At 39.3% G+C, this 27,879-nt stretch overlaps 1 protein-coding gene across 3 annotated transcripts in view; it reads left to right on the top strand.

Moving 5' to 3' along the window:
* The window catches only part of LOC128703689 (apoptosis-inducing factor 3), an 81,212-nt gene that overhangs the window by 27,426 nt on the left and 25,907 nt on the right, over positions 1-27,879 (top strand). For all 3 annotated transcript variants that reach the window (XM_070101292.1, XM_070101293.1, XM_070101291.1), the window contains 5 exons: positions 5,152-5,325; positions 8,085-8,251; positions 16,296-16,420; positions 16,786-16,916; positions 21,490-21,692. In XM_070101292.1, the coding sequence (XP_069957393.1) occupies positions 5,152-5,325; positions 8,085-8,251; positions 16,296-16,420; positions 16,786-16,916; positions 21,490-21,692 (800 nt within the window). The remainder of the gene's footprint in view (positions 1-5,151; positions 5,326-8,084; positions 8,252-16,295; positions 16,421-16,785; positions 16,917-21,489; positions 21,693-27,879) is intronic.

Genomic DNA, 27,879 nt, shown 5'->3' with positions numbered 1-27,879 from the left:
CAGTGTGATAATAATAAAAATAACATATTTTAGAGATTAAATATAGATTTACATAAAGAAAACAATGACAGATAAATATAAAGCACTAATAAAATGTATAATGAACATTTAACATCACGCTTACCTATATTGAAGACTCTTGTTGGTGTATGGAAGATAGGGAGGAGGGAAGAGGGAGGAGAAGTTACTATTGTTTGGAAGCGGAATCCCCTTCCATAATGACTTCAGGTACCAAGTTCTTATCTGGGATTACTTCCCTTCTTTGTTTTTTACTGGCACTAGGACCAGCTTTAGTCACTGGACCCCTGCCACACAAAATTTTTTTCCAGAGAGCTCTTTTTCTGGCGTCTTTAAGATTTACCTAAAATGGGACGAGGTATTGTTATTGAACATGTTGCAAACACGGCCTGCAACAGCTTTGTTAGGGTGATGTTCCTCCATGAATGTTGGCACTTCACTCCACTTTGCACAAATGTCCTTAATCACTGAAGAAGGCACCTTCTTCCCTCTCTCTTCCTCCTCTTTTGAAGCAATTTCCTCAGCAGCTGTGGTCTGTTGCTGTTCCAGATGAATGTCTTGCAGCTGTTTGGTGGTTAGCTCTTTGGGAGTCCACCAACTCTTCCACATCCTGGCCACTCACATCCAACCCCCATGGACTTCCCCAAAGCCACACTAGATTCTACAACAGGCTGGTGTGTTCTTTCTTTAATTCTATAGTGTTTCTCACCTTTATCAAAGGGCTGGCACTAGGAGCTTTCTTTGGGCCCATGGTGGCTTATTTAGCAGTCACACACAATAAACAAGCACAAAGAAGATGGATTATTACGAAGTGTTTCGTATGACCTCGCAGGGTAATGTTCACTCGCCAAGAAACAGCACCACACTGACTCATTGCGTGTGTGAGAGGCTTTGAGTGCGTGTGGGCACTCGGACATGTTCCATATGACCGACAAAACCAGAGGGAATTAACGAAAACAGAGACTATTTTGACAAAAAATGTTGACGAAATCAGAGGGTAATGAAAACAGAGTCCACTGTATCGCTATTTATTCCCTCATCTATGTCGTTTATGTAGATTGTGAACAACAAGGGGCCCAACACTGCCCCTGTGGAACACCGCTCGTAATGCTTCCCCACTCTGATTTCTCCCCATTTATGCAAACTCTCTGCTGCCTATCTGGCAGCCATGCCTCTTTCCAGGAAAAAATTTCTCCTATTCCTTGTGCCTTAATTTTCCTCAGTGGTTTCTGATGTGGGACTCTATCAAAAGTCTTTCTGAAGTCCATGTACACAATATCATATTCATTACCGTGATCTACCTCCTCAAATACTTTAGTGAAAAAATTAATAAATTCGTAAGGCAGGAATGCCCTTTTGTAAAACTGCGTTGAGATTCGTTGAACAATTTGTGCTTTTCAAGATGGCTATGAATTGCCTCGGCAATTATTGATTCCATAAATTTTCCCACTATGGAGGTTAGGCTTATTGGTCTATAGTTCAGAGCTAAGGACCCTGTCACCAGCTTTGAAAATAGGTATCACATTTGCCATTTTCCACTATCTGGCACTGTGCCAGTTTATAGTAATATGCTGAAAAGATTTTCCAAAGGTTTGCTAAGCTCCTCTTTACATTCCTTGAGAACTCTTGTGTACAGTTCATCAGGGCCTGGGGATTTGTTAGGTTTTAATTTATCTATTTGTCTAAGGACCATGTCGCTTGTGACCCTTATCGTGTATTGTTTATTATTGTCCTGTTCTACATATAATTTATTAATTCTGAAACATCGCTAGTATCTTCCAGTGTAAAAACTGAGAGGAGGCAAGTGTTAAAAATTCTATACATTTCCTTATCACTGTTGGTGAGCTGACCCGAGTAACTTTTGAGTGGGCCTGTCTTGTCCCTAATCTTACTTGTGTACCTGAAAGAATCTTTTTGGGTTAGTCTTTGATTCTCTTGCAACTTTAACCTCATAAATCTATTTTTGCTTTTCTTTTTCCCCTGTTTTATTTCTCTCTAATTGAATACAGTGGACCCCCAAGTTTCGTGATTAATCTGTTCCAGAGAGCCTGCCGAAAGTCGAAATTCACGAAACTCGAAACCATTTTCCCCCATAAGAAATAATGGAAATAAAATTAATCCGTTCCAGACACCCAAAAATATTAAAATAATTTTTTTTTTTTTCAAATTAAATAAAGATTTATATACTGAAATCAATGAGAAATCAAGTACATGCATATAAAAAATAATAACATTACACTTACCTTTACTGAAGACTTCTGGGTGGATGGAAGACGGGAGGAAGGGATAGGAGGAAGGTGTACTCTATTGTTTGGAAGGAGAATCTCCTTCCAATAGGACTTTAGGTAGTAAGTCCTTATCTGGGGTTACTTCCCTTCTTCTTTTAATGCCACTGGGAACAACTTGAGAGTCACTGGACCCCTGTCACACAAAATATCTGTGCAGAGAGGTCTTTTTCTGGCATTTCTTTAAGATTTTCCTGAAGTGGGACACAACACTGTCATTGTACATGTTGCAGATATGGCTTGTTTCAGCTTGGTCAGGGTGATAGTTTTCAACAAAACTTTGCAACTCATTCCACTTGGCACAAATCTCCTTAATCTTTGAAGAAGGCACCTCATCCACTCCCTCTTCCTCCTCCTCTGAAGCAAGTTCCTCAGCTGTGGTCTGATGCTGTTCCAGTTGAAGCTCTTGCAGTTCGTCAGTGGTTAGCTCTTCCCTGTGGTCCTCTACCAACTCTTCCACATCCCCGTCACTCGCCTCCAACCCCATGGACTTGCCCAATGCCACAACACCTTCCACAACAGGCAGAGGGTCGGCAGGGACAGGGTCTGCCTCAAACCCTTCAAGATCCCTCTGGATCGTGTTTCTCACTTTATTTACCAAAGGGCTTGCACTAGCTTTCCTTGGGTCCATGATGACTTATTTAGCAGTTGCAAGCACAAAAAACAATGGATTATTACTTATGAACCCGCGGGGTGATGGTCACGTGTTGGTAAACAATGGCACACTGAGCGTGAATGGCGTGGGAGACTGGCTTGGTGTGCGCGGTGACGGGCGGAACGGGTACCGGATGGTCGCCGAAACACGAGTCTAATCACGAAACTCGAGGCCAAATTTTGCTAAAAAAAAACTCTCCGAAGGTCGAATTTCACGAAAGTCGAGGCTGCCGAAACTCCAGAGTCCACTGTATATTGATTTCTTAACTGCCCCTCTCCTCTTTTGATTTACCTCTGTATATGCCTCTCTTTTGACCAGTGAGATGTTTTAATCTATTGTTTATCCATTTAGGATCATTTTTGTTTGATCTGATTTCCCTGTTTGGAACACAAGTTATCTGAACAGCTAGAACTATGCTCTGGAAAACGTCATATCGGCAACCATCAGCACCTACCTGACCCATTGTCAGGTCATTCCAGTTCAGCCCACCCAGGTAATTTCTGTCCTATGAAACCAGCTAAGTGGAAGTCAGGGACAGAAACTTGATTGCCATTATTAGGGTAATTCCATGATATATTAAAACTGAGTGATTTGTGATCACTTTCCCCAAGCTCATTAACCTCAATATTATTAATTAGATTCCCTGCCGGCAAGAACCAAATCAAGCAGGTTACATTCTCTACTTGGTTCTCTCACAGACTGTTTTAAAAAACAATCCTGAATTGTATCAAGAAAGCCACGTGACTCTAAATTTCCTGTCAAATTGCTCGAGTCAGTTTGTCTAAAGTTAAAATCTCCCTTTAGCACAACATTTTCATGTGTAGACGCCTTACGAACTTCGTCCCATAGAAGTTCACTGCACTCCATATCAAGATTTGGGGGCCTGTAAATCACACCCAAGATTAGCTTTTCATGGCCCTCGAGAAGCTGTAGCCAAACAGATTCAGTGGCTGACACTTCTAATTTAATATCTTGTCTAACACAACAATTTGAATTGTCTCTGACATACATCACTACTCCACCACCCTTCCTGTTGACCCTATCAGTGTGGAATATTTTATAGCCTTGTATGTGACATTCAGAAGGCATTTCTCTATCCTTCAGATTGAGCCAGGTCTTTGTTGTTGCAATAATATCTATGCTTCCTGCACTTTCAATTAATCTTAGCTCATCTATCTTATTTCTTAAACTTCTGCTGTTAGTATAGTAAACCTTAAGGGAGCTAATCTCTTGCTGCCCTCTGCTGTCTCCCTTTGTTTGCTGACCTGATCCATTGTCTTTATTTTTAACTTTATGATGAATGTCTTTTAAACAAGTAGAGATAGAGTAAATATAAGAATCTTTTGGAAAGTTTATTATTATATTGAAAATGGTTCTTTAGTGAGATTCTGAATTGAAGTTGCAAAGTTGGTGGATGAATTTGCGAGTGTGTAAAAGAAGGAAAGCGATCATAGAAATAATGAGGTTATGAATGTAACAAATTCTAGGCCATGAAATATTAGATATCAGATTGGAGAAAGGGAGGGAGTATAGAGGAAGTGGATTTATTTAGTTGGTGTGCAAATGTTGGCAGAGGGATTTGTGAATTGCGAGGTGAACCATATAATAAACAAGGGGGGGGGGGGGCAAAAGGTAGTTGCTGTGTTAAGGCATCTGTCAAAAGAAAGTTTATGGAAGCATCCAACAGACTTGAGAGCATTAGATGAGAGTGAGTAGAGAAAAGTAATTTTTATGGCTTGATGTGCTGTTTGAATGTGGGCAGAGTAACATTTATGTAAGGATTCAGGGAAACCAGTCAGCTGGATTTGAATCCTGGAAGTGGGAAATACATTGCCTGGGGAAATACATTAGTGGGGATATTGCAGTTCAGAGGGTTATTTGAATTGCCTTGGCTGCTTATTTCTGAAAAGATGGTTTTTACACAATGGTGACTTAACTTTTTTGGGTCACCCTACCTTGGTGGAGGGTGGCCAGCATGTTTAAGAAACTTTTGTTCTTTTCCATTGTACATTTATAATCTTTATTTCTCTGGATATGAAGCAGTGTTGTGGTAAGTTTTCCAATCACAAAAATAAATATGTAATCATATTTTTGGCCACAGGTGTATATTTTTTTAATATATATTACAATAACTTTTATTAAAATAATGATGTACTAATATATTAAACTGGGTTTTCTGTACTGCACTTTCAGGTGATATTGAAGATTTTCCTGGCTTAGATAGCATACCAAAGTATGATATAGAGGTGGCAAGTGGGAAAGTGACAGTGAGAGCCAACAAAGCTCTCTTAGCTGCTGACAGACGTTCCAAGCCACTGACAAGACGGGATCCTGATAATCCTTCAAACTTTGTTATTATTGGTGGAGGTTAGTTTTTGTCAGTATATTTGATACAAGTGTTCTATTCTATTCAAGTTTCCCATTTCTTTTGTTAGAAATTATTATTTTCAAATTGTTTTATTAACAGTATTTGCTTTACAAATACTAAATAGTCTAGGAGTTTTATATTTTAAAATTTCAAGTATTCCTTTATTTACACCTGCAGAGTTTATACTTATGTTGCCTATTACGCAGTGTATTGTACAGAATCTTCTTTCAATGCACCGGCTGTATCCCACCGAGGCAGGGTGGCCCGAAAGGAAAAATGAAAGCTTCTCCTTTTAAATTTAGTAATATATACAGGAGAAGGGGTTACTAGCTTCTTGCTCCTGGCATTTTAGCTGCCTCTTATGACATGCATGGCTTACAGAGGAAGAATTCTGTTCCACTTTCCCATGGAGATAAGAGGAAATAAACCAGAACAAGAACTAGTAAGAAAATAGAAGAAAACACTGAGGGGTGTGTATGTATATGCTTGTACATGCATGTGTAGTGTGACCTAAGTGTAAGTAGAAATAGCAAGATGTACATGAGATCTTGCATGTTTGAGAGAAAAAAGACACCAGTAATTCTACCATCATATAAAACAATTACAGGTTTCCGTTTTACACTCGCTTGGCAGGACGGTAGTACCTACCTAGATGGTTACTGTCTACCAACCTACTACCTACAGTTGTAGAGAATATTGTATAAAAAAATGCTCCATATATAATGTCAGTTTCTGGGATGTGTTCTGAAACCAGATGCACATTAGTCTTGAAGAGTAGCCAGGACAGGACAGGAGTAGAAGTGTCTGTTAGTCAGTATGAGACGAGCAGCAGCTGGGAGAAGTTGCCATGGTTTGGCATTGGTGTAAGTGGGTGGGGGGGAGTCTTTTTTTTTTTCTCTCTCTCTCTCTCTTTCCCCTTAAGTTTATAATATAGGTTATTTTATTGGTTTAAGTGCTCTCATGTTTACCTGTGTGCAGAGGCCTGTTTAAAGTTTTGGCAGAGTACTTGTACAGCCTTCAGGTTGAGTAGCCTGCAGAAAGGGGGGTGTCACGGAGCCTCCCTATAGGTTGTATGTTGTATATATAAGTTTACTATTAATAAATAATAAATGGGAAACGGCCAACATGTTAATAAAAAAAAAGTATATACAGTGGACCCCCGGTTAACGATATTTTTTCACTCCATAAGTATGTTCAGGTGCCAGTACTGACCGAATTTATTCCCATAAGGAATATTGTGAAGTAGATTAGTCCATTTCAGACCCCCAAACATACACATACAAACGCACTTACATAAATACACTTACATAATTGGTCGCATTTGGAGGTAATCGTTATGCGGGGGTCCACTGTATATACTATACGTTCATATGTTTTTGTCATTACGTATTCTACATCTAGCTTATCTATCTTTCCATCATAACATGTATTACACCTTATGTAGCTCACCTAACAGAAGAAATGCCACTCTAACATACGAGTGCTAGTACTGTACCAGCATATGAAACTGTGAAGTATGGTACAGCACATTATAAGACTTATCTTGAACAATGAATGTTTATAGACAGGTTTTTCTTCTGTATACTCTTTTACATTTTTCTAATGTTGTCTAACAGTTAAGCTTGTCAATATTATAAATTATAAAAACATTTCAAACCCCCAAAATTAACTACAAACACTCCTTACTTAACGACCTACCTGTTTAACAACTGTGTGGATTTACGACCAGCTCTCCGACCAGTCTGTATTATGTGCTGTACAAGCACTCGGGTTGTGAAAACTTGCCAGCATTCTTAATTTAGATGTCGAAATGGAAGATATTGAAGAATTAGTGAAATATGCCGAGGGAGAGCTAAGTAATGAAGATTTAATGAGTTGGAAGCGCAGCAGCACTTATACCAAAGATAGTTGTTGACAATTTAATGGTCTTTTGAAATGTATATTAAAACAGGAATTTTAGTAAATTTTTTACTTTGTTGTATATTGGCAGTTTGGAGGGATATGTTGTGTATCTCTATACGTATATGCTTCTAAACTGTTATATTCTGAGCACCTCTGCAAAAGCAGTGATAATGTGTGTGTGGTGAAAGTGTTGAATGATGATGAAAGTATTTTCTTTTTGGGGATTTTCTTTCTTTTTTTTTGGGTCACCCTGCCTCGGTGGGAGACGACCGACTTGTTGAAAAAAAAAAAAAAAAAAAAAAAAAAAAAAAAAATAACAAACAGAGATTATAAACTCGGCTTATTCACATTTTGCTAATATCATTCAGCAAATAAAATATGTAAATATCAAATATGAAAAAAAAACATTTTTGTACTGAAAATAGCTGAACTAACACCTGAAGACTTTACCAGATTTCTTCAGATTTTTCATATGGCTTAGTTGCACCATAGGTAGTCCTTAAAAGTGCAAATTTTTTTTTTTTTTTTTTTAACAAGTCGGCCGTTTCCCACCAAGGCAGGGTGACCCAAAAAAGTGATCAAACAAGACGCAACAATGTTGAGGATGTCCCCACTCCCCCAATTCCGATTGACTAAATTAAAAAAAAAAAAATAAATGGTACTTCGGCCTCCAAGACGCTAGGTAAATTTTTGAGACTTGGGGAAAAAAGTGTCTTTGATGCTGTAAAATAAGGTATATTGCATAAAATTACATGGCACTTTTTTAAGCAAAATTTTCACTGTCTTTCTAATTCATAATTTTGCATGTTTGTATTACTATGCCTTTCAGTTTAAAAGTTAAGTATTCATATTGTAGGAGGAGCAGGTGCTACGTGTGTGGAGAGACTAAGGCAGGAAGGATTCACTGGTCGGGTAGTGATGATCACCCAGGAGTATCATCTTCCTTATGATCGACCCAAACTCTCGAAGGCAATGGATCTCACCCCTGATAGAATTGCACTAAGATCGCCTCACTTTTATGAGGTACTGTATTTTTTTTGTGTTAATGATTAAAAGAATGACTGCAGTTTCAGCAAGAAGTTGAAAGTTAGATTTTGGAATTAGGTTATACAGTAATCTCTACATTTTTTTTTCCCTCATCATAAGGCCATCTCCCACTGAGGCAGGGTGACCTAAAAAAGAAACATTTTCATAATCATTCATACAAGATCACTGTCTTTGCAGAAGTGCCCAGATATGACAGTTTAGATGTCACTCCAAACAGCCAGTATCCCAAACCCTTCCTTTAAAGTGAAGTCATTGTACCTCCCACCTCCAGGACTCAAGTCTGGTTAACGAGTTTCCCCGAATCCCTTCACAAAATATTACCCTGCTCACACTCCAACAGTTTGTCAGGTTCTAAAACCTGGAGAAGAGAGGAATGCAGAGGAGAGAGAGAGATTTTGGGAGATGTTAAGTGAATGTATAGGAGCCTTTGAACCAAGTGAAAGAGTAATTGTGGTAGGGGACCTGAATGCTAAAGTAGGAGAAACTTTTAGAGAGGGTGTGGTAGGTAAGTTTGGGGTGCCAGGTGTAAATGATAATGGGAGCCCTTTGATTGAACTTTGTATAGAAAGGGGTTTAGTTATAGGTAATACATATTTTAAGAAAGAGGATAAATAAGTATACAAGATATGATGTAGGGCGAAATGACAGTAGTTTGTTGGATTATGTATTGGTAGATAAAAGACTGTTGAGTAGACTTCAGGATGTACATGTTTATAGAGGGGCCACAGATATCAGATCACTTTCTAGTTGTAGCTACACTGAGAGTAAAAGGTAGATGGGATACAAGGAGAATAGAAGCATCAGGGAAGAGAGAGGTGAAGGTTTATAAACTAAAAGAGGAGGCAGTTAGGGAAAGATATAAACAGCTATTGGAGGATAGATGGGCTAATGAGAGCATAGGCAATGGGGTCGAAGAGGTATGGAGTAGGTTTAAAAATGTAGTGTTAGTGTTCAGCAGAAGTTTGTGGTTACAGGAAAGTGGGTGCGGGAGGGAAGAGGAGCGATTGGTGGAATGATGTAAAGAGAGTAGTAAGGGAGAAAAGTTAGCATATGAGAAGTTTTTACAAAGTAGAAGTGATGCAAGGAGGGAAGAGTATATGGAGAAAAAGAGAGAGGTTAAGAGAGTGGTGAAGCAATGTAAAAAGAGAGCAAATGAGAGAGTGGGTGAGATGTTATCAACAAATTTTGTTGAAAATAAGAAAAAGTTTTAGAGTGAGATTAGCAAGTTAAGGAAGCCTAGAGAACAAATGGATTTGTCAGTTAAAAATAGGAGAGGAGAGTTATTAAATGGAGAGTTAGAGGTATTGGGAAGATGGAGGGAATATTTTGAGGAATTGTTAAATGATGAAGATAGGGAAGCTGTGATTTCGTGTATAGGGCAAGGAGGAATAACATCTTGTAGGAGTGAGGAAGAGCCAGTTGTGAGTGTGGGGGAAGTTCGTGAGGCAGTAGGTAAAATGAAAGGGGGTAAGGCAGCCGGGATTGATGGGATAAAGATAGAAATGTTAAAAGCAGGTGGGGATATAGTTTTGGAGTGGTTGGTGCAATTATTTAATAAATGTATGGAAGAGGGTAAGGTACCTAGGGATTGGCAGAGAGCATGCATAGTTCCTTTGTATAAAGGCAAAGGGGACAAAAGAGAGTGCAAAAATTATAGGGGGATAAGTCTGTTGAGTATACCTGGTAAAGTGTATGGTAGAGTTATTATTGAAAGAATTAAGAGTAAGACTGAGAATAGGATAGCAGATGAACAAGGAGGCTTTAGGAAAGGTAGGGGGTGTGTGGACCAGGTGTTTACAGTGAAACATATAAGTGAACAGTATTTAGATAAGGCTAAAGAGGTCTTTGTGGCATTTATGGATTTGGAAAAGGCGTATGACAGGGTGGATAGGGGGGCAATGTGGCAGATGTTGCAGGTGTATGGTGTAGGAGGTAGGTTACTGAAAGCAGTGAAGAGTTTTTACGAGGATAGTGAGGCTCAAGTTAGAGTACATAGGAAAGAGGGAAATTATTTCCCAGTAAAAGTAGGCCTTAGACAAGGATGTGTGATGTCACCGTGGTTGTTTAATATATTTATAGATTGGGTTGTAAGAGAAGTAAGTGCAAGGGTCTTGACAAGAGGCGTGGAGTTAAAAGATAAAGAATCACACATAAAGTGGGAGTTGTCACAGTTGCTCTTTGCTGATGACACTGTGCTCTTGGGAGATTCTGAAGAGAAGTTGCAGAGATTGGTGGGTGAATTTGGTAGGGTGTGCAAAAGAAGAAAATTAAAAGTGAATACAGGAAAGAGTAAGGTTATGAGGATAACAAAAAGATTAGGTGATGAAAGATTGGATATCAGATTGGAGGGAGAGAGTATGGAGGAGGTGAATGCATTCAGATATTTGGGAGTGGACGTGTCAGCGGATGGGTCTATGAAGGATGAGGTGAATCATAGAATTGATGAGGGGAAAAGGGTGAGTGGTGCACTTAGGAGTCTGTGGAGACAAAGAACTTTGTCCTTGGAAGCAAAGAGGGGAATGTATGAGAGTATAGTTTTACCAACACTCTTATATGGGTGTGAAGCATGGGTGGTGAATGTTGCAGCGAGGAGAAGGCTGGAGGCAGTGGAGATGTCATGTCTGAGGGCAATGTGTGGTGTGAATATAATGCAGAGAATTCGTAGTTTGGAAGTTAGGAGGAGGTGCGGGATTACCAAAACTGTTGTCCAGAGGGCTGAGGAAGGGTTGTTGAGGTGGTTCGGACATGTAGAGAGAATGGAGCGAAACAGTGACTTCAAGAGTGTATCAGTCTGTAGCGGAAGGAAGGCGGGGTAGGGGTCGGCCTAGGAAAGGTTGGAGGGAGGGGGTAAAGGAGGTTTTGTGTGCGAGGGGCTTGGACTTCCAGCAGGCGTGCGTGAGCGTGTTTGATAGGAGTGAATGGAGACGAATGGTTTTTAATACTTGTGCTGTTGGAGTGTGAGCAAAGTAACATTTATGAAGGGGTTCAGGGAAACCGGCAGGCCGGACTTGAGTCCTGGAGATGGGAAGTACAGTGCCTGCACTCTGAAGGAGGGGTGTTAATGTTGCAGTTTAAAAACTGTAGTGTAAAGCACCCTTCTGGCAAGACAGTGATGGAGTGAATGATGGTGAAAGTTTTTCTTTTTCGGGCCACCCTGCCTTGGTGGGAATCGGCCAGTGTGATAATAAAAAAAAAAAAAATAAAACCTTTTTGTCTCCATTCACTCCTATCTAACATGCTCACACATGGCTACTCCATGTCCAGGCCCCTTGCACACAAAACCTCTTTTACCCCCTCCATCCTTTCCTAGGATGACCCCTACCCCTCCTCCCCTCCACTACAGATTTATACACCCTCCAAGTCAACCTATTTTGCTCCATCCTCTCTGAATGACCAAACCTCCTCAATAACCTCTCTTCAGCCCTCTGAATAATACTTTTAGTAACTCCACACCTCCTCCTAATTTCCACACTATGCATTCTCTGCATAATATTTACACCACACATTGCCCTTAGACATAATATCTCCACTGCCTCCAGCCCCTTTCTCACTGCAGCTTTCACAACCCATATTTCACACTTGTGATGAATTGCTTCTAAAATGTGTATGCCCTTCTTTCCTCTTCTCTCTCTCTCTCTTTTTTTTTTTCTTGCCCTAACACTGAGGTAGTTGCCCCCCCCCCAAAAAAAAAAAAAAACCTTTCCATCACTGTCTTGCCAGACATGCCAACACCACAGCTCAGATGCCCCTCCAAACTGCAATATCCCCACCCTTCTCTGAGTTCATGCACTGTACTTCATATCTCCAGAACTCGAGTCCAGCTAAACAGTATGGTATAGTACTTTTAAAAAAAAAAATTAAATAATTATTGAAGGGCATAGACATACCCTTTACTATGGTACTGTAGTTGTTTTCATATATTTTTTTAATGTTTTTTATACACTTCACTGGGATGCCACAATGATATTGAAGGGCTCTTGATCCGAGGAATTGGAACTACCATCTGCTTGGATCAAACCTAATTACCTCTTATTCACTAGGTGCTGTATAACCAATATGGGTTTCAAGCCTTTTCCATGAGAAAAATAATAAATATACTGCATAACAAATTCTGAGAACAGAATTGGGCTTGTTGAGAGGGTTTGGCAATTTATATATGATAAAGATTAAAAGATGAAGTTGAAGATTTATTTCTTTGTAAAGGTTATAATGTGTAATTATAATTTTGGTTTGCTAATTACAAAGAAAGCCACTATCATGCCAGAGCATTTCAGGCAGACTAATCCTAGTACAGTACATCATAACTGCTTAAAACTAGACAAGATAATAGTGGTTAACTTTTTTAAAATCTTGGTTAATCTTAATACTAATGCGAGGTAGTCAAGGTGGAGGTTTATAAGAATAATAATCTTGAAGTTGCACATAATAAAAACAATATTACAATTAATGGTTCAAGCAGTAATATTTCATGGCTTGACTAGAGGTCACATAAGTAAGTAAGTAATTAGAAGTTGTTTTGGTTGATTTGGTTAGTATTAAGAGATAAAATTATTTTTTATCAAAGTCCTAAATTTATAAGTAGTCATGGGGGATCCTTTACCGGTTCCGGTAATGAGTTCCAGATCTTCGGGCCCTTTATGTGCATTGCAATTTTGTATGGTGTGAGACTGATACGAGGGGTGTTGAAGAGTGCCTTAAGCCTTGTGTTGGAGCAAGATAGGTTGACTATTTGTGAGTAGACATTGGGATGGTTGGAAGGTGATGTAGGGGATTTACGAGGTGTTATAAAGATGATGTGAAGGAAATTTAAAGCTGACTCTTGTTGAGGTTCACAATTTTCTCAATGTCCAAGCTGGCATGACTAGGTAATCTGTATAAATACATATGGTAGATAAGTAAGACACATGTACAACTTTTTGCTATCTTTATTGAGGAAACTTTTCACCTGTTCTTCAGGCTTCTTCAGTTGAATTCAGAGGTGATAAATATTAGAGAATGCAGAAACAGTGGAGAGAGAAAAATAAGGGAGGTCAGTCCCTCAGCCTTGGAGTATTCAGCTCCCTAGTCTTGGTCAAAGATTATGGAGATGAACACTTCTCAAGGTCTCAAATCTTGATACTGGTGGATCAAGGCCTGAAACCAAGTTGTTACTGCTGGCTACATGCAGTCCAGTGTATGAACTACACCCTGGCTGATCAGGAACTGTTTCAAGGAACATACGAAGTTTCCTCTTGAAGACAGCCAGGGGTCTTCTGGTAATCTCCTGTATGTATGAAGAGAGGGTGTTGAAAAGTCTTGGGGCCTCTTACTGTCATCTCTTTTCATTGTGGACATTTTGCACCATCTGCTGAGCCTCTTGCTTTCATAGGAAGTGATTTCTGTACACAGATTTGGGACCAGTCACTGAAGAATTTTCCAGATGTAAATTATGATGCATTGTTCTAGCCTGTGTTTCAAGGAGTACAGGTTGCAAGACTTCAAACATTCCTAATAAGTTAGATGCTAGATTGAATTTGTGAATTGATTGTTCTGGTGCATGTTGTATGCAGTGTCAGGGTCTATCCTGACTCCTAAGTCCTACTGCAGAGATTTACTCAAGACCAGAGAAGAGATACTTTCCACACCACTGTGGCAAGCTAATCAGCAGCTCAGTTAAAAAACCCTCCATATTTCCTGACCTGACCTCTAGTTTTCACTCTTTTAACCCTTTCAGCGTTTCGGCCGTACTAGTATGGCTTATGCACCAGGGTATTTGATGTACTAGTACGCCTAAATTCTAGCGCCCTCAAATCTAGTGAGAGAAAGCTGGTAGGCCTACATATGAAAGAATGGGTCTATGTGGTCAGTGTGCCCAGTATAAAAAAAATTCATGCAGCACACAGTGCGTAATGAGAAAAAAAAAACTTTGACAGTGTTTTTGGATTAAAACAGCAACTTTGCACTGTATTTTCGTATGGTATTTATTGTTGTATTCTAGTTTTCTTGGTCTCATTCTATAGAATGGAAGACATATTACAGAAATTGAATTGATTTTGACTGATTTTACAATGAAAAGTACCTTGAAATTGAGCTCAAAGTAGCAAAAATGTTCGATTTTTACCAAAGTTCAAAAGTAAATCAATCATGCTAAGTGTCCAATACACATCAACTGGTGAGTCTAATATTCTTTCACAAGTGCGCCGATATTATTTATATAATTTTTTACACTAATGCAGTAGTCTGCATAACAGTAAATCTTTTATTTTTTGTGAGAATAAAAATTCAAAGTGGAAAGCAAAAGAATGTAAGAGGGGCGTTGGGATGTGACTGATGAACAGAGGAAATGTCATTTTAGTGCCAGGAATGTCTTTCTTGTTTATTCTGGACCCTATTTGGAAATTAGCATCTTTTGAAATTTGTGTGAAATTGTCAAAATTGCTAAATTCTGATCACTGTATTGGATAGTTGAAATCGGTAAATGGGTGGTTTCTTGCACTCATTCAATAAAAAAATGGAGTTCTAGCGAAATAGTTATAATTTTTGTTGAATAGTACAGTGGAATTGGCCGAAAATAGGGTCAAAGTAGGCAAAATCGCCGATGCGTAAACATCGTTGAGACCGCTAACTTCGCGAGAGCATAATTCTGTAAGTTTTCCATCAAATTTCATACTTTTGGTGTCATTATGATCGGGAAAAGATTCTCTATCTTTTCATAAGAATTTTTTTTTTTTTTTTTTTTAATTTAGGCGACCCTGAAAACAAGTCTCTGAGAGGGCCTGTCGACCCTGAAAGGGTTAACAGCTACCCTGGGTGCTGGTGATACAATTTCATGTGGACCAGATCTTACTTTAAAACATGTACAATGTTTCAAAACGTTATGAAATGCATATTTCTCCTTAAGGGCCCTGTGGACTCAATTTCCACCACCACCTCTCCTATCTGTTCATAAATTGTCACCTGGAACTTACTGTAACAGTGGCTCTAGGTGGCTTTCTCTAAAACATGTGTGTTAGACAGTGAAGGCAAATGGTTTTTTGGACTTGATGAGTTGTTGGCATGTGAGCAAGGTAGCATTTTGTGTAGGAATTCAGGGAAATTGGTTAGCCAGACTTGAGTCTGAGATGGAAAGTACAGTGCCTGCACCCTACAAAAAAAGGTGGGGATACTTAAAGGGGCATCTAAACTATAGTATTGGCAAGACAGTGATAGCAAATGATGGTGGAAGTGTTTCTTTTGGGTCACACTACCTTGGTGGAAAACAGCCGGTGTTAAAAAAATTATGTATTTAGATATATAAAGGCCCTTGTTACTCCTAATCATAGACTTCCCCCAAGATATTTCTTTAAACACTTACATTGTTCCTTGTGTAGGTTGCAGTGGGGTCTATATATTGTATGTTTGTTTAACACATTGACCATATCCCACCGAGGCAGGGTGACCTAAATTTAGTAATTTATACAGGAGAAGGGGTTACTAGCCCCTTGCTTGTGGCATTTTAGTTGCCTCTTATGACACACATGGCTACAGAGGAAGAATTCTTTTCCACTTCCTCATGGAAAATATTGTACATCTTTGCAAATCATTTTAAGCAAATTACCCATTTTGAGCAGTTTTCTTGTTTACTTTTCTGAGATTTTCTGGGGCCAAAACTTTTTGTAGACTGTGCTCCTTGCCTAATCTGACCTTGGATGATGCTGGCCACAACAAGTAATGACATTCAAGTGGAGGTGAAAAAAAATCTTGATTGTCTCATAAAGTCATTGGAATCTCTGCTGCTTATGTAGCTCTTTTGCAGCTCTTCTTAATTTAGAGGTTTCTTTTCCGTGATTTTTTTTTTTTTTTTTTTAACACACCGGCTGTTTCCCACCGAAGCAGGGTGGCCCAAAAAAGAAACATTCACCATCATTCACTCTATCACTCTTGCCAGAGGGGCACCGATACTACAGCTCGAAACAGCAAATATCCCCATCCCTCTGATGGTGAGTTGGAGATATTTAATTGTATTTTGGTAAAATTTATTCTTCTGAATTTTTATTTGCAGAATGGTGATATTGAGATTCTGCAGGGAGTATCAGCAGAGAAGGTAAACACAGAGGAGAAGGAGGTTGTTCTTAACAGTGGTGAGAAAGTGCCCTATAATAAGCTCTTCATTGCCACAGGTGCAAAGTGAGTCATTGCCAATTTTTGGTTAGCATTTTAATAAATGTTGCACAAGTTTTATTTAAAATTGGAGGAGAATGTTCAGCTCTTGTTAAGCCATTTATACAGCTAGTATAACAAGCCACAGTGGAATGTTTATATGTGTTAGCATATTTGTTATCTCTTGATTTAGTATCTAGAGATAAATGAATGACCCTGATCACCCATGTAAAAATTAGGAGTAAACATTAAAAGAGTGGGACTTCCATTCTGGAAGTGCTTAATTTTTTGTCTATCCACACACACACACAGCAAAGCTACTCTGTAGTCCTCCCACACTTATACTGTTCTTGTCTGCATTCAGTAGTAATCTGTTTTTATTACATTTGCAGGCCACGCGTGTTGGGTTGCCCTGGAGATGATCTTCCAGATGTTTTTGTTATTCGTACACCAGAAGATGCAAATGCAGTTGCAGCTGCAGCTTCCGGCAAGCACACGGTCATTGTTGGAACCTCGTTTATCGGTGTGTACAATACTAGTGTTATTAATACTTTTGGAAGATTATTAAATAGGAGTTACATAGTGGAAGATGATGTCATGATAAAGCTTAAGGAATAGCTGAAGCTTATATAGTGTGGAAATATTTGAATACAGTACAAGTAATGGTAATGATGCTGTTGATCTTGCATTTAATCCCATATTGTGATACTGTGTTGTTTCTCTTGTTATTGTAATATTGTCAGTGAGAAGATCAAGAATGTATTCCATCCCTTGCTTCTTGTTAATTTAGTAATTCCTAACAAATGTGGGTGCTTGATTATCCATTATGAATGGGAAGGGGCAAGGTGTATAGTCAGATAATCGAAAGTTCCAGACTGTACATTGGAACTTCAAGCAATTAATTTTTTTTCTAGTTTGAAATACTATTTCAATGTGTTCATTTTTAATCCATACATAAATACATTTTCTCCAGTAGCAGCCAAAAAAAATGTCTACTTTTAAAAAAAATGAATAAAAAAATCACATTTTTTCACAAATTTCACAAATATTAATAAATTAGTCAACAAAGTTAGGTAAAAGGACATGAATGACAAATGAGACATTTGTTATAGCTGTTTCACTCACTGTGGCCTTGATGAAGTTAATATTAGCTTGATAAAGCTTATGGAGAGCAAAATGTAGCCATAACAATTTTTTTTTCTCTCTTCAACAAGTTGGCTGGCTCCCACCGAGGCAGGGTGACCCAAAAAGAAAGAAAATCCCCTAAAACAAAATACTTTCATCATCATTCAGCACTTTCACCTCACTCACACATAATCACTGTTTTTGCAGAGGTGCTCAGAATACAACAGTTGAGAAGCATACAAGTATAAAGATACACAACATACCCCTCCAAACTGCCAATATCCCAAACCCCTCTTTTAAAGTGCAGGCATTGTACGTCCCATTTCCAGGACTCATGTCCGGCTGTATAAAAATAACCGGTTTCCCTGAATCCCTTCACTAAATATTACCCTGCTCACACTCAACAGCTCGTCAGGTCCCAAATACCATTCGTCTCCATTCACTTCTATCTAACACGCTCACGCATGCTTGCTGGAAGTCCAAGCCCCTCGCCCACAAAACCTCCTCTACCCCCTCCCTCCAACTTTTTTGAGGACCACCCCTACCCTGCCTTCCTTCCCCTACAGATTTATACGCTCTCCATGTCATTCTACTTTGATCCATTCTCTTTAAATGTCCAAGCCACCTCAACAGCCCCTCTTCAGCCCTCTGACTAATACTTTTGTTAACTCCACACCTTCTCCTAATTTCCACATTCTGAATTTTCTGCACAATATTTACACCACACATTGCCCTTAGACAGGACATCTCCACTGACTACAACCGCCTCCTTGCTGCAACATTTACAACCCAAGCTTCACACCCATATAAGAGTGTTGGTACAACTATACTTTCATATATTCCTTTCTTTGCCTCCATAGATAAAATTTTTTGTCCCCACATATACCTCACCGCACCACTCGCCTTTTTTCCTTAATCAATTCTGTGATTAACCTCATCCTTCATAAATCCATCCGCTGATACGTCAACTCTCAAATATCTGAAAACATTCACTACTTCCATAATCCTCCCCAATTTGATATCCAATTTTTCTTTATCTAAATCATTTGACACCCTCATCACCTTACTCTTTTCTACGTTCACTTTCAACTCTACCTTTACATGCACTCCCAAACTCGTCCACTAACCTTTGCAATTTTTCTTTAGAATCTGCCATAAGCACAGTATCATCAGCAAAAAGTAACTGTGTCAATTCCCATTTTGTATTTGATTTCCCATAATTTAACCTCGCCCCTCTCCCGAACACCCTAGCATTTACTTCTTTTACAACCCCATCTATAAATATATTAAACACCGATGGTGACAATACACATCCCTGTCTAAGACCTACTTTTACCGGGAAGTAGTCTCCCTCTCTTTTACACACCCTAACCTGAGCCTCACTATCCTCATAAAAACTTTACAGGTAATTTAACAAATAATTTTGCCTACCACATTAACCTTTTCTACAAGAGGAGAATGGCTGTTTTATTATATCTCTCTAGCATTGTTAATACTAGCATTTATAAATCTACTCTCTCCCTGAAAATCTTTAACCCTTTGACTGTCGCGGCCGTATATATACGTTTGCGAGGTACCGTGTTTGACGTATATATACTCATAAATTCTAGCGGCTTCAAATCAGGCAGGAGAAAGCTAGTAGGCCCACATGTGAGAGAATGGGTCTGTGTGGTCAGTGTGCACCACATAAAAAAAATCCTGGAGCACGCAGTGCATAATGAGAAAAAAAAAACTCCGACCGTTTTTTTTAATTAAAATGCCGACTTTGTGGTCTATTTTCGTATAGTATTTGTGGTTGTATTCTCGTTTTCTTGGTCTCATTTGATAGAATGGAAACTATATTATAGAAATGGAGGTGATTTTGATTAATTTTACTATAAAAAGAACCTGGAAATGGAGCACAAAGTACAGGAAATGTTTGATTTTTGCCGATGTTCAAAAGTGAACAAATGATGTCATTGTCCAATAAATGTCCAAATAGCCATTCTAATACGCAGTCATGAATGGGTTGATGTAATTTTTACAATTATTACAGTATTGCAGTAGTCTGCATAACAGTAAATCTTCTATTTTTTGTTTGAATAAAATTTCAAAATAAAAAGCAAGAGTAATATCACAGGGACCTGGAGACATGACTGATGAACAAAGAAAATGTTATTTTAGAGCCAGGAATGTCTGCATTGTTCATTCTGGACCTTATTTTGAAATTGTCATATTTTTTAATTTTCGTGAAATTGGCCAAATTGCAAATTTCTGACCATGTTATTGGGTAGTTGAAATCGGTAAATGGGCAGTTTCTTGTACTCAATCGATAGAAAAAATAGAGTTCTGAAGAAATAGTTATGAGTTTGGTTGACTGGAATAACGGAATTAGCCGAAAATAGGGCTCAAAGTGGGCGAAATTGCCGATTTTTAAATATCACCGAAGTCGCTAACTTCGCGAGAGCGTAATTCCGTCAGTTTTCCATCAAATTTCGTTTTTTTGGTGTCTTTACAATCGGGAAAAGATTCTCTATCATTTCATAAGAAAAAATATTTTTTTTTTTTTTTTCGAATATTTTGCGACACCAGAAGCAACTTCAGGATTTGGCCCTTCGACAGTCAAAGGGTTAAAATAATGTTGAGTTCAAATTATAGGTTGAAATTTTGAACAAAAATATTGCATTTTGGAGCATTAGATACTGCATTGCTTCATGTCAGTGCTACTTAAATTCTAAAGGCAATTTTCTAATTCTCTTCATTTTTAATTATCAAGAGGTGTTCTGTATTATAGAAGGAGGGATGCATATGCTTTCTTAAGACTTGATAAAATGTTTTGTTTTGTAAGGTATAGCATATGTACTGATGAAAGACTGGAGATAACTTCCTGGATGATTCTAAGGTCAGACCATATCTAGTTACATGTGAATTAGAATTTCTCTCCAGTTATGCAGTTCTTCTTTTAAAAAACCGGCCATATCCCACCAAGGCAGAGTGGCCCAAAATGAAAGACAAATTTTCTTCTTTTAAATTTAGTAATATATACAGGAGAAGAGGTTAATCATGCAGTTACAGTAATTAAATCTTTTGCCACATATCGGTGTACAATAATTATAGACATGCACATTGAAGAAAAGAATGGCTGATGTAGAATATAAAGGCCAGTTAAATTGGAGGTAACATATCAACCTGTTGATAGAAAGTCCTGGGGGTTGTCCTAGGAAAGGTTGAAGAGAGGAGGTAAAGGAGGCTTTTGTATGTGAGGGGATTGGCAGGTGTGAGCATGTTAGCTAGGAGTGAGTAGAAGGAAGTGATATTTTATGGCAAAGTGCTGTTGAAGTGTCAGCAAGTTAACATTTATGAAGGGATTCAGGAAAACTGGTTAGGCAGACTTAAGTCCTGGAGGTGGGAAGTACAGTGCCTGCATTCTAAAGGAGGGGTGGGGATATTGCAGTTTGGAGGATATTTGATTGGCCAGAGCTTACTACCACCAGCTCCCAAGACTGCCATTCCCACGAGCCTCCCCTGGGGTGGGGAAGATGGCAGACCAGAGGCCTAGCTATTCCCTATGAGCCCTGTGAGGGCAGGGAATGGGACTAGGCCTAGGGACAGTTGGTCCCAGAAGATGAGGAGGTACTTGTGCCTCCTCCCATGGCAGACATAGGTCTCAAACATTCCCAAGACAGGGAGCCAAGGCTGGGCCACCATCTGGAAAAGACTCAGGCCAGAAGAGTACCGGCGAATCAAGAAGAGGAGGATATTTGCAGTTTGAGCTGTAATGTAGGCATGCCTTTGGCAAGTGGTGGTGAAAGTGTTTGTTGGTTTTGGGCATCCTACTTCAGTGGGATACAGTTAGTGTGTTATAAAAAAAGATACCATTTGCATTTTAATGCAGATGGCACTTTCAAAGAAACTTTTTAATGTAATAGTTAATATGATTTAAGTGAAGCCCTTGTATGAAAACTTATGTTGAATTTTTTTTTTAACAAAAGGAATGGAAGCAGCAGCATATTTGGCTAGCAATAATCGCGCAGCATCAGTTACTGTCATTGGAAATACATCGGTACCATTTGAACGCAGTCTGGGTCTCGATGTGGGGAAACGTATCCAAGAGATGTTTGAAGAACAGGGTGTTAGGTTTTTCAACAATGCTGGGGTGACTGAGTTTACCGATGAGAATGGTAAACTTAGTGGAGTAAGTATCACTACTGTGACTGGTAATATTTGTTGTGTATATTTTCTTCAGGCATTTTCTCTCTCCCTTCAAAAAATTACAGCTTTACATCTTATAATTCCTGGTATCCTATATTTCCTTCATTTTTAAGGTGACTTGGAAGACAAGACTAACTAAATTCCCAATATTTATTCTGCTTGTTTATGTATAGACTTCATATCAAATAGTAAATTTGAAAAAAAAAAAATTAAATGTAATATAATTTTTAATGAATTTTGCTGTTGGAGCGTGAGCAATGAAACACTTAAATAGACTAATACTTTGTTTCCACATGATACAGTACATAGTTTTTACAAAATTGGATGACACGTACTGTATTTTCTGGCGTTAAGGCACACGACAGAAGTCGTCGTCTTTCAACAAACCGGCTGTATCCCACCAAGGCAGGGTTACCCAAAAGGAAAATCAAAAGTTTCTCCTTTTAAATTTAGTATTATGTATACAGTATGGCATTTATGGATTTGGAAAAGGCGTATGACAGGGTGGATAGGGGGGCAATGTGGCAGATGTTGCAGGTGTATGGTGTAGGAGGTAGGTTACTGAAAGCAGTGAAGAGTTTTTATGAGGATAGTGAGGCTCAAGTTAGAGTATGTAGGAAAGAGGGAAATTATTCCCCAGTAAAAGTAGGCCTTAGACAAGGATGTGTGATGTCACCGTGGTTGTTTAATATATTTATAGATGGGGTTGTAAGAGAAGTAAATGCGAGGGTCTTGGCAAGAGGTGTGGAGTTAAAAGATAAAGAATCACACATAAAGTGGGAGTTGTCACAGTTGCTCTTTGCTGATGACACTGTGCTCTTGGGAGATTCTGAAGAGAAGTTGCAGAGATTGGTGGATGAATTTGGTAGGGTGTGCAAAAGAAGAAAATTAAAAGTGAATGCAGGAAAGAGTAAGGTTATGAGGATAAAAAGATTAGGTGATGAAAGATTGGATATCAGATTGGAGGGAGAGAGTATGGAGGAGGTGAATGTATTCAGATATTTGGGAGTGGACATGTCAGCGGATGGGTCTATGAAAGATGAGGTAAATCATAGAATTGATGAGGGGAAAAGGGTGAGTGGTGCACTTAGGAGTCTGTGGAGACAAAGAACTTTGTCCTTGGAGGCAAAGAGGGGAATGTATGAGAGTATAGTTTTACCAACGCTCTTATATGGGTGTGAAGCATGGGTGATGTCTGAGGGCAATGTGTGGTGTGAATATAATGCAGAGAATTCATAGTTTGGAAGTTAGGAGGAGGTGCGGGATTACCAAAACTGTTGTCCAGAGGGCTGAGGAAGGGTTGTTGAGGTGGTTCGGACATGTAGAGAGAATGGAGCCAAACAGAGTGACTTCAAGAGTGTATCAGTCTGTAGTGGAAGGAAGGTGGGGTAGGGGTCGGCCTAGGAAAGGTTGGAGGGAGGGGGTAAAGGAGGTTTTGTGTGCGAGGGGCTTGGACTTCCAGCAGGCATGCGTGAGCGTGTTTGATAGGAGTGAATGGAGGCAAATGGTTTTTAATACTTGACGTGCTGTTGGAGTGTGAGCAAAGTAACATTTATGAAGGGGTTCAGGGAAACCGGCATGCCGGACTTGAGTCCTGGAGATGGGAAGTACAGTGCCTGCACTCTGAAGGAGGGGTGTTAATGTTGCAGTTTAAAAACTGTAGTGTAAAGCACCCTTCTGGCAAGACAGTGATGGAGTGAATGATGGTGAAAGTTTTTCTTTTTCGGGCCACCCTGCCTTGGTGGGAATCGGCCAGTGTGATAAAAAAAAAAAAAAAAAAAAGTATACAGTATACAGGAGAAGGGGTTACTAGCCCCTTGCTCCTGGCATGTTAGTCACCTCTTACGATGTGCATGGCTTGCAGAGGAAGAATTCTGTTCCACTCCCCAATGGGGGTAAGAGGAAATGAACAAGAACAAGAACTAGTAAGAAAATAGAAGAAAACACTGAGGGGTGTGTATGTGTATGTTTGTACATGCAAGTGTAGTGTGACCTAAGTGTCAGTAGGAGTAGCAAGACGTAACTGAAATCTTGCATGTTTGAGACAGGAAAACGCCAGCAATCCTACCATCATGTAAAACAATTACAGACTTCCATTTTACACTCACTTGGCAGGATAGTAGTACTTCCCTGGGTGGTTGCTGTCTACCAACCTACTACCTAGAATGACAGGAGTATCATAATGATAAATCAGTAATCATACTCAAGGATTAATTACCCTCTTACTTTATGCTAAACTGTAACCCCAAGCCTACCCTTGACCCTGACTTTGAGCATATGAGGCGCAGGGCGATTTCCAAGATTTTTTTTTTTGTGTGGGAAGGAAAAGCACGCCGTACATGCCAGAAAATACAGTAATAATGTACGTGGAAAGGCCCCTGGATATGAAGGGGCTTTGAGAGATGCAGAACATCCTGGATTCAGGAAAACCCATTAGCTGCACTTAAGTTCTGGAGGTGAGGTAAAAAAAAAACACTACAGTTCTTTCTTTTTTTTTTTTTCTTTCTCTTTTTCTCTCTTTTTCTCTCTTTTTACACAGGGTTTGACAATTTTAGTTTAAGGATCCCTAGCTTTATTGACAAGCTATTTACAGGTTAAGGTTTCCTAACTTTATTGACAAGCTAAGAGCTGTTACCTACATCAGCTCATTTGAAAGCATTTTTATTGTTATGAGCCATACAAGTAGGGAACAGGATGAAGTTGGAGCCATCTGTGGGCCAGCATTTTCATTTGATCAACTGACTTTATCTTGTTGACATCATTATGCTGTACGAATGTGTTCCATACTCGAGTCATCCTGGGTATACAGTGGACCCCCGCATAACGATGGCATCACATAGCGATTTTTCCGCATACCGATTACTTTTATCGCAAAATTTTTGCCGCGCATACCGATTAAAAACCCGCTTACCGATTTTCGTCCGAGACGCGTCCAATGTGCCCTCACATGTGCCGGCCGTCCCATTGTTTACCAGCCAGCCTCCGCGGTAACATCCAAGCATACACTCGGAATATTTCGTATTATTACAGTGTTTTCGGTGCTGTTTCTGGAAAATAAGTGACCATGGGCCCCAAGAAAGCTTCTAGTGCCAACCCTGTGGTAAAAAGGGTGAGAATTAGTATGGAAATTAAGAAAGATTTTGAAGGGTTTGGGGCTAACCCTGAGAAGCCTATGCCAGTTGTGGAATCCATTGTGCCTACTTCAAAGATTAAGGAAATGTGTGCACAGTGGGTTGAACTGCAAACCTTTATAGATGAAAATCACCCTGACACAGCTGTTGCAAGCCGTGCTGGTGACTATTTCAATGACAATGTTGTGGCCCATTTTAGACAAATCGTAAAGGAACGGGAGGTACAGAGCTCTATGGACAGATTTGTTGTGCGACAGAGGTCCAGTGACTCTCAAGCTGGTCCTAGTGGCATTAAAAGAAGAAGGGAAGTAACCCCGGAAAAGGACTTGCTACCTCAAGTCGTAATGGAAGGGGATTCCCCTTCTAAACAGTAAGAAGATAATGCTCTCCCCTCCTCCCATCCCATCAATCATCACCAGATCTTCAATAAAAGTAAGTGTCATGTAATTGTGCATGCCTTTTTCAGTTTGTGTGTATTAAAATTAACATTTCATGTGGTAAAAAAAAATTTTTTTCATACTTTTGGGCGTCTTGCACGGATTAATTTTATTTCCATTATTTCTTATGGGGAAAATTCATTCGCATAACGATTATTTCGCATAACGATGAGCCCTCTTGCACGGATTAAAATCGTTAACCGGGGGTCCACTGTATATGATCTCAGATGGAGTGATGTTCTGGAGAAGGGTACAGCCCGAGTGAAGTTGCTACTTTCTGCCCGTCTTGTGGCATAAAAGCTTGTTTCACGCTGTTTCTCTCTCTCTCTCTCTCTCTCTCTCTCTCTCTCTCTCTCTCTCTCTCTCTCTCTCTCTCTCTCTCTCTCTCTCTCTCTCTCTTTTTATTTTTTCTCTTTTTTTTCTCTTTTCTCTTTATCTTTTTTTCTCTTTTTCTCTTTTTTTTCTCATTTTTTCTTTTTTCTCTTTTTTTTCTCTTTTTTTTTCTCTTTTTTTTCTCTTTTTTTTCTCTTTTTTTTATCTTTTTTTTCTCTTTTTTTTCTCTTTTTTTTTATCTTTTTTTTTCTCTTTTTTTTCTCTTTTTTTTCTCTTTTTTTTCTCTTTTTTTTCTCTTTTTTTTCTCTTTTTTTTCTCTTTTTTTTCTCTTTTTCTCTTTCTCTCTTTCTCTCTTTCTCTTTTTCTCTTTTTCTCTCTTTCTCTCTCTCTTTATAGTTCGGATGGCCCTCCAAACTGCATCATCCTCGCCTCTTCTTTAGTGCTGGCACTACTACCAACCTTCAGGACTAAAGTTCAGCTAACCAACTACCCTGAATTCCTTCATAATCGTTACCTCGTTCACACTTCAACAGCACATCAGATCACAACTACTTTCCTCCACTTTGATTTAATATGCTCAAACATACTTTTGGATGTTTAAGGGTAGGGGTCATACTGGATGCCTACCCCTCCTTTCCTCTATCCCAGAGTCATCCTCTTTTGTTCCATTCTCTCTTAAGTGCCCATACCATTTCAGTAACCACTCCTCAGCCTTCTGAAATATATTTTTGGTAACCTAGCACCTAATTTCCACGTTCTGGGTTTTTTTTTTTTTTTTTTTTTTCTTCTTCTTCTTCTTCTTCTTCTTCTTCTTCTTAAACAAGTCAGCAGTCTCCCACTGAGGCAGGGTGACTCAGAGAAAGAAAATCCTCGAAGAAAATACATTCATCATCATTCAGCACTTTCACCTCACTCATACATAATCACTGTCTTTGCAGAGGCATTCAGATACAACAGTTTAGAAGCATATATAAAGATATATAACATATCTCTCCAAACTGCCAATATCCCAAACCCCTCCTTTAAAGTGCAGGCATTGTACAGTGGAACCTCAAATATCGAACTTAATCCGTTCCAGGAGCTAGTTCTAAATTCGAAAAGTCTGAAAAGCGAAGCAATATTTCCCATAAGAAATAATGGAAATACAATTAATCCTTTCCAGAAACCCAAAAATATTCAAAAAAAAAAAATATTTTATAGAGATTAATTACAGTTTTACATACACACAACAAATATAGTGTTCAATTATGTATTAATAAATGTAAAAAAACATATAAAATAACATTTTTACTTACCTTTATTGAAGATTGGTGATGGCATCTGTAAGACAGGGGAGGAGGAGAGAGGGAGTTGGGGTTAGTGTTTGGAAGGAGAATATCCCTCCATGAGGACTTCAGGTATCAAAGCCCTCTCTGGGGTTACTTCCCTTCTCTGTCTTTTAATACCACTAGGACCAGCTTGAGAGTCACTGGACCCCTGTCTCACAAAATAACTGTCCACAGTCCTCTGTTTCTGGCGCCACTTTAATATTTCCCTAAAATGGGGCATGGGTTTGTCACTGAACTTGTTGCAAAGTTGGCTTGTTTCAGCTTGCTCAGGGTGGTACTTTACACTTTGACATCGTTCCACTTGGCACAAATCTCCTTAATCTTTGAAGAAGGCACCTCATCCACTCCTTTCTCCTCCTCCTCTGCAGCAAGGTCCTCGGCTGTGGTCTGGTACTGTTCCAGATGAAGCTCTTCAGTGGTTAGCTCTTCCCGGTGGTCCTCCACCAACTCTTCCATATCCTCACCACTCACCTCCAGCCCCAGGGTGTTATCCAATGCCACAATAGAGTCCACAACAGGCAGAGGGTCAGCTGGGACAGGGTCAGGGTCAGCCTCAAACCCTTCAAAATCCCTCTTTTGGACACAATCTGGCCACAACTATCTCCAAGCAGAGTTCAAAGTCCTGGAAGTCACTCCCTCCCAAACCTTACCTATAAGGCTTATGGAGTTGTAGATATTGAAGTGATTCCTCCAGAACTCTCTTAGAGTCAACTTAGTGTCTGTGGTCACTTCAAAGCACTTTTCAAACACTGCTTTTGTGTAGAGTTTTTTGAAGTTAGAAATGGCCTGCTGGTCCATGGGCTGGAGGAGAGGAGTGGTGTTAGGAGGCAAGAACTTTACTGTTATAAAACTGAAGTCCCTAGACAAGAGGTCTAATAAGTTTGGAGGATGAGCAGGAGCATTGTCCATTAATAGGAGGCACTTGAGTGGCAAATATTTGT

The sequence above is a fragment of the Cherax quadricarinatus genome, chromosome 76, assembly GCF_038502225.1.
Source record: "Cherax quadricarinatus isolate ZL_2023a chromosome 76, ASM3850222v1, whole genome shotgun sequence".
Taxonomy (NCBI): Eukaryota; Metazoa; Arthropoda; class Malacostraca; order Decapoda; family Parastacidae; genus Cherax; species Cherax quadricarinatus.
The sequence above is the reverse complement of the archived record's forward strand: the minus strand, read 5'-3'. Positions and strand labels throughout refer to the sequence as shown.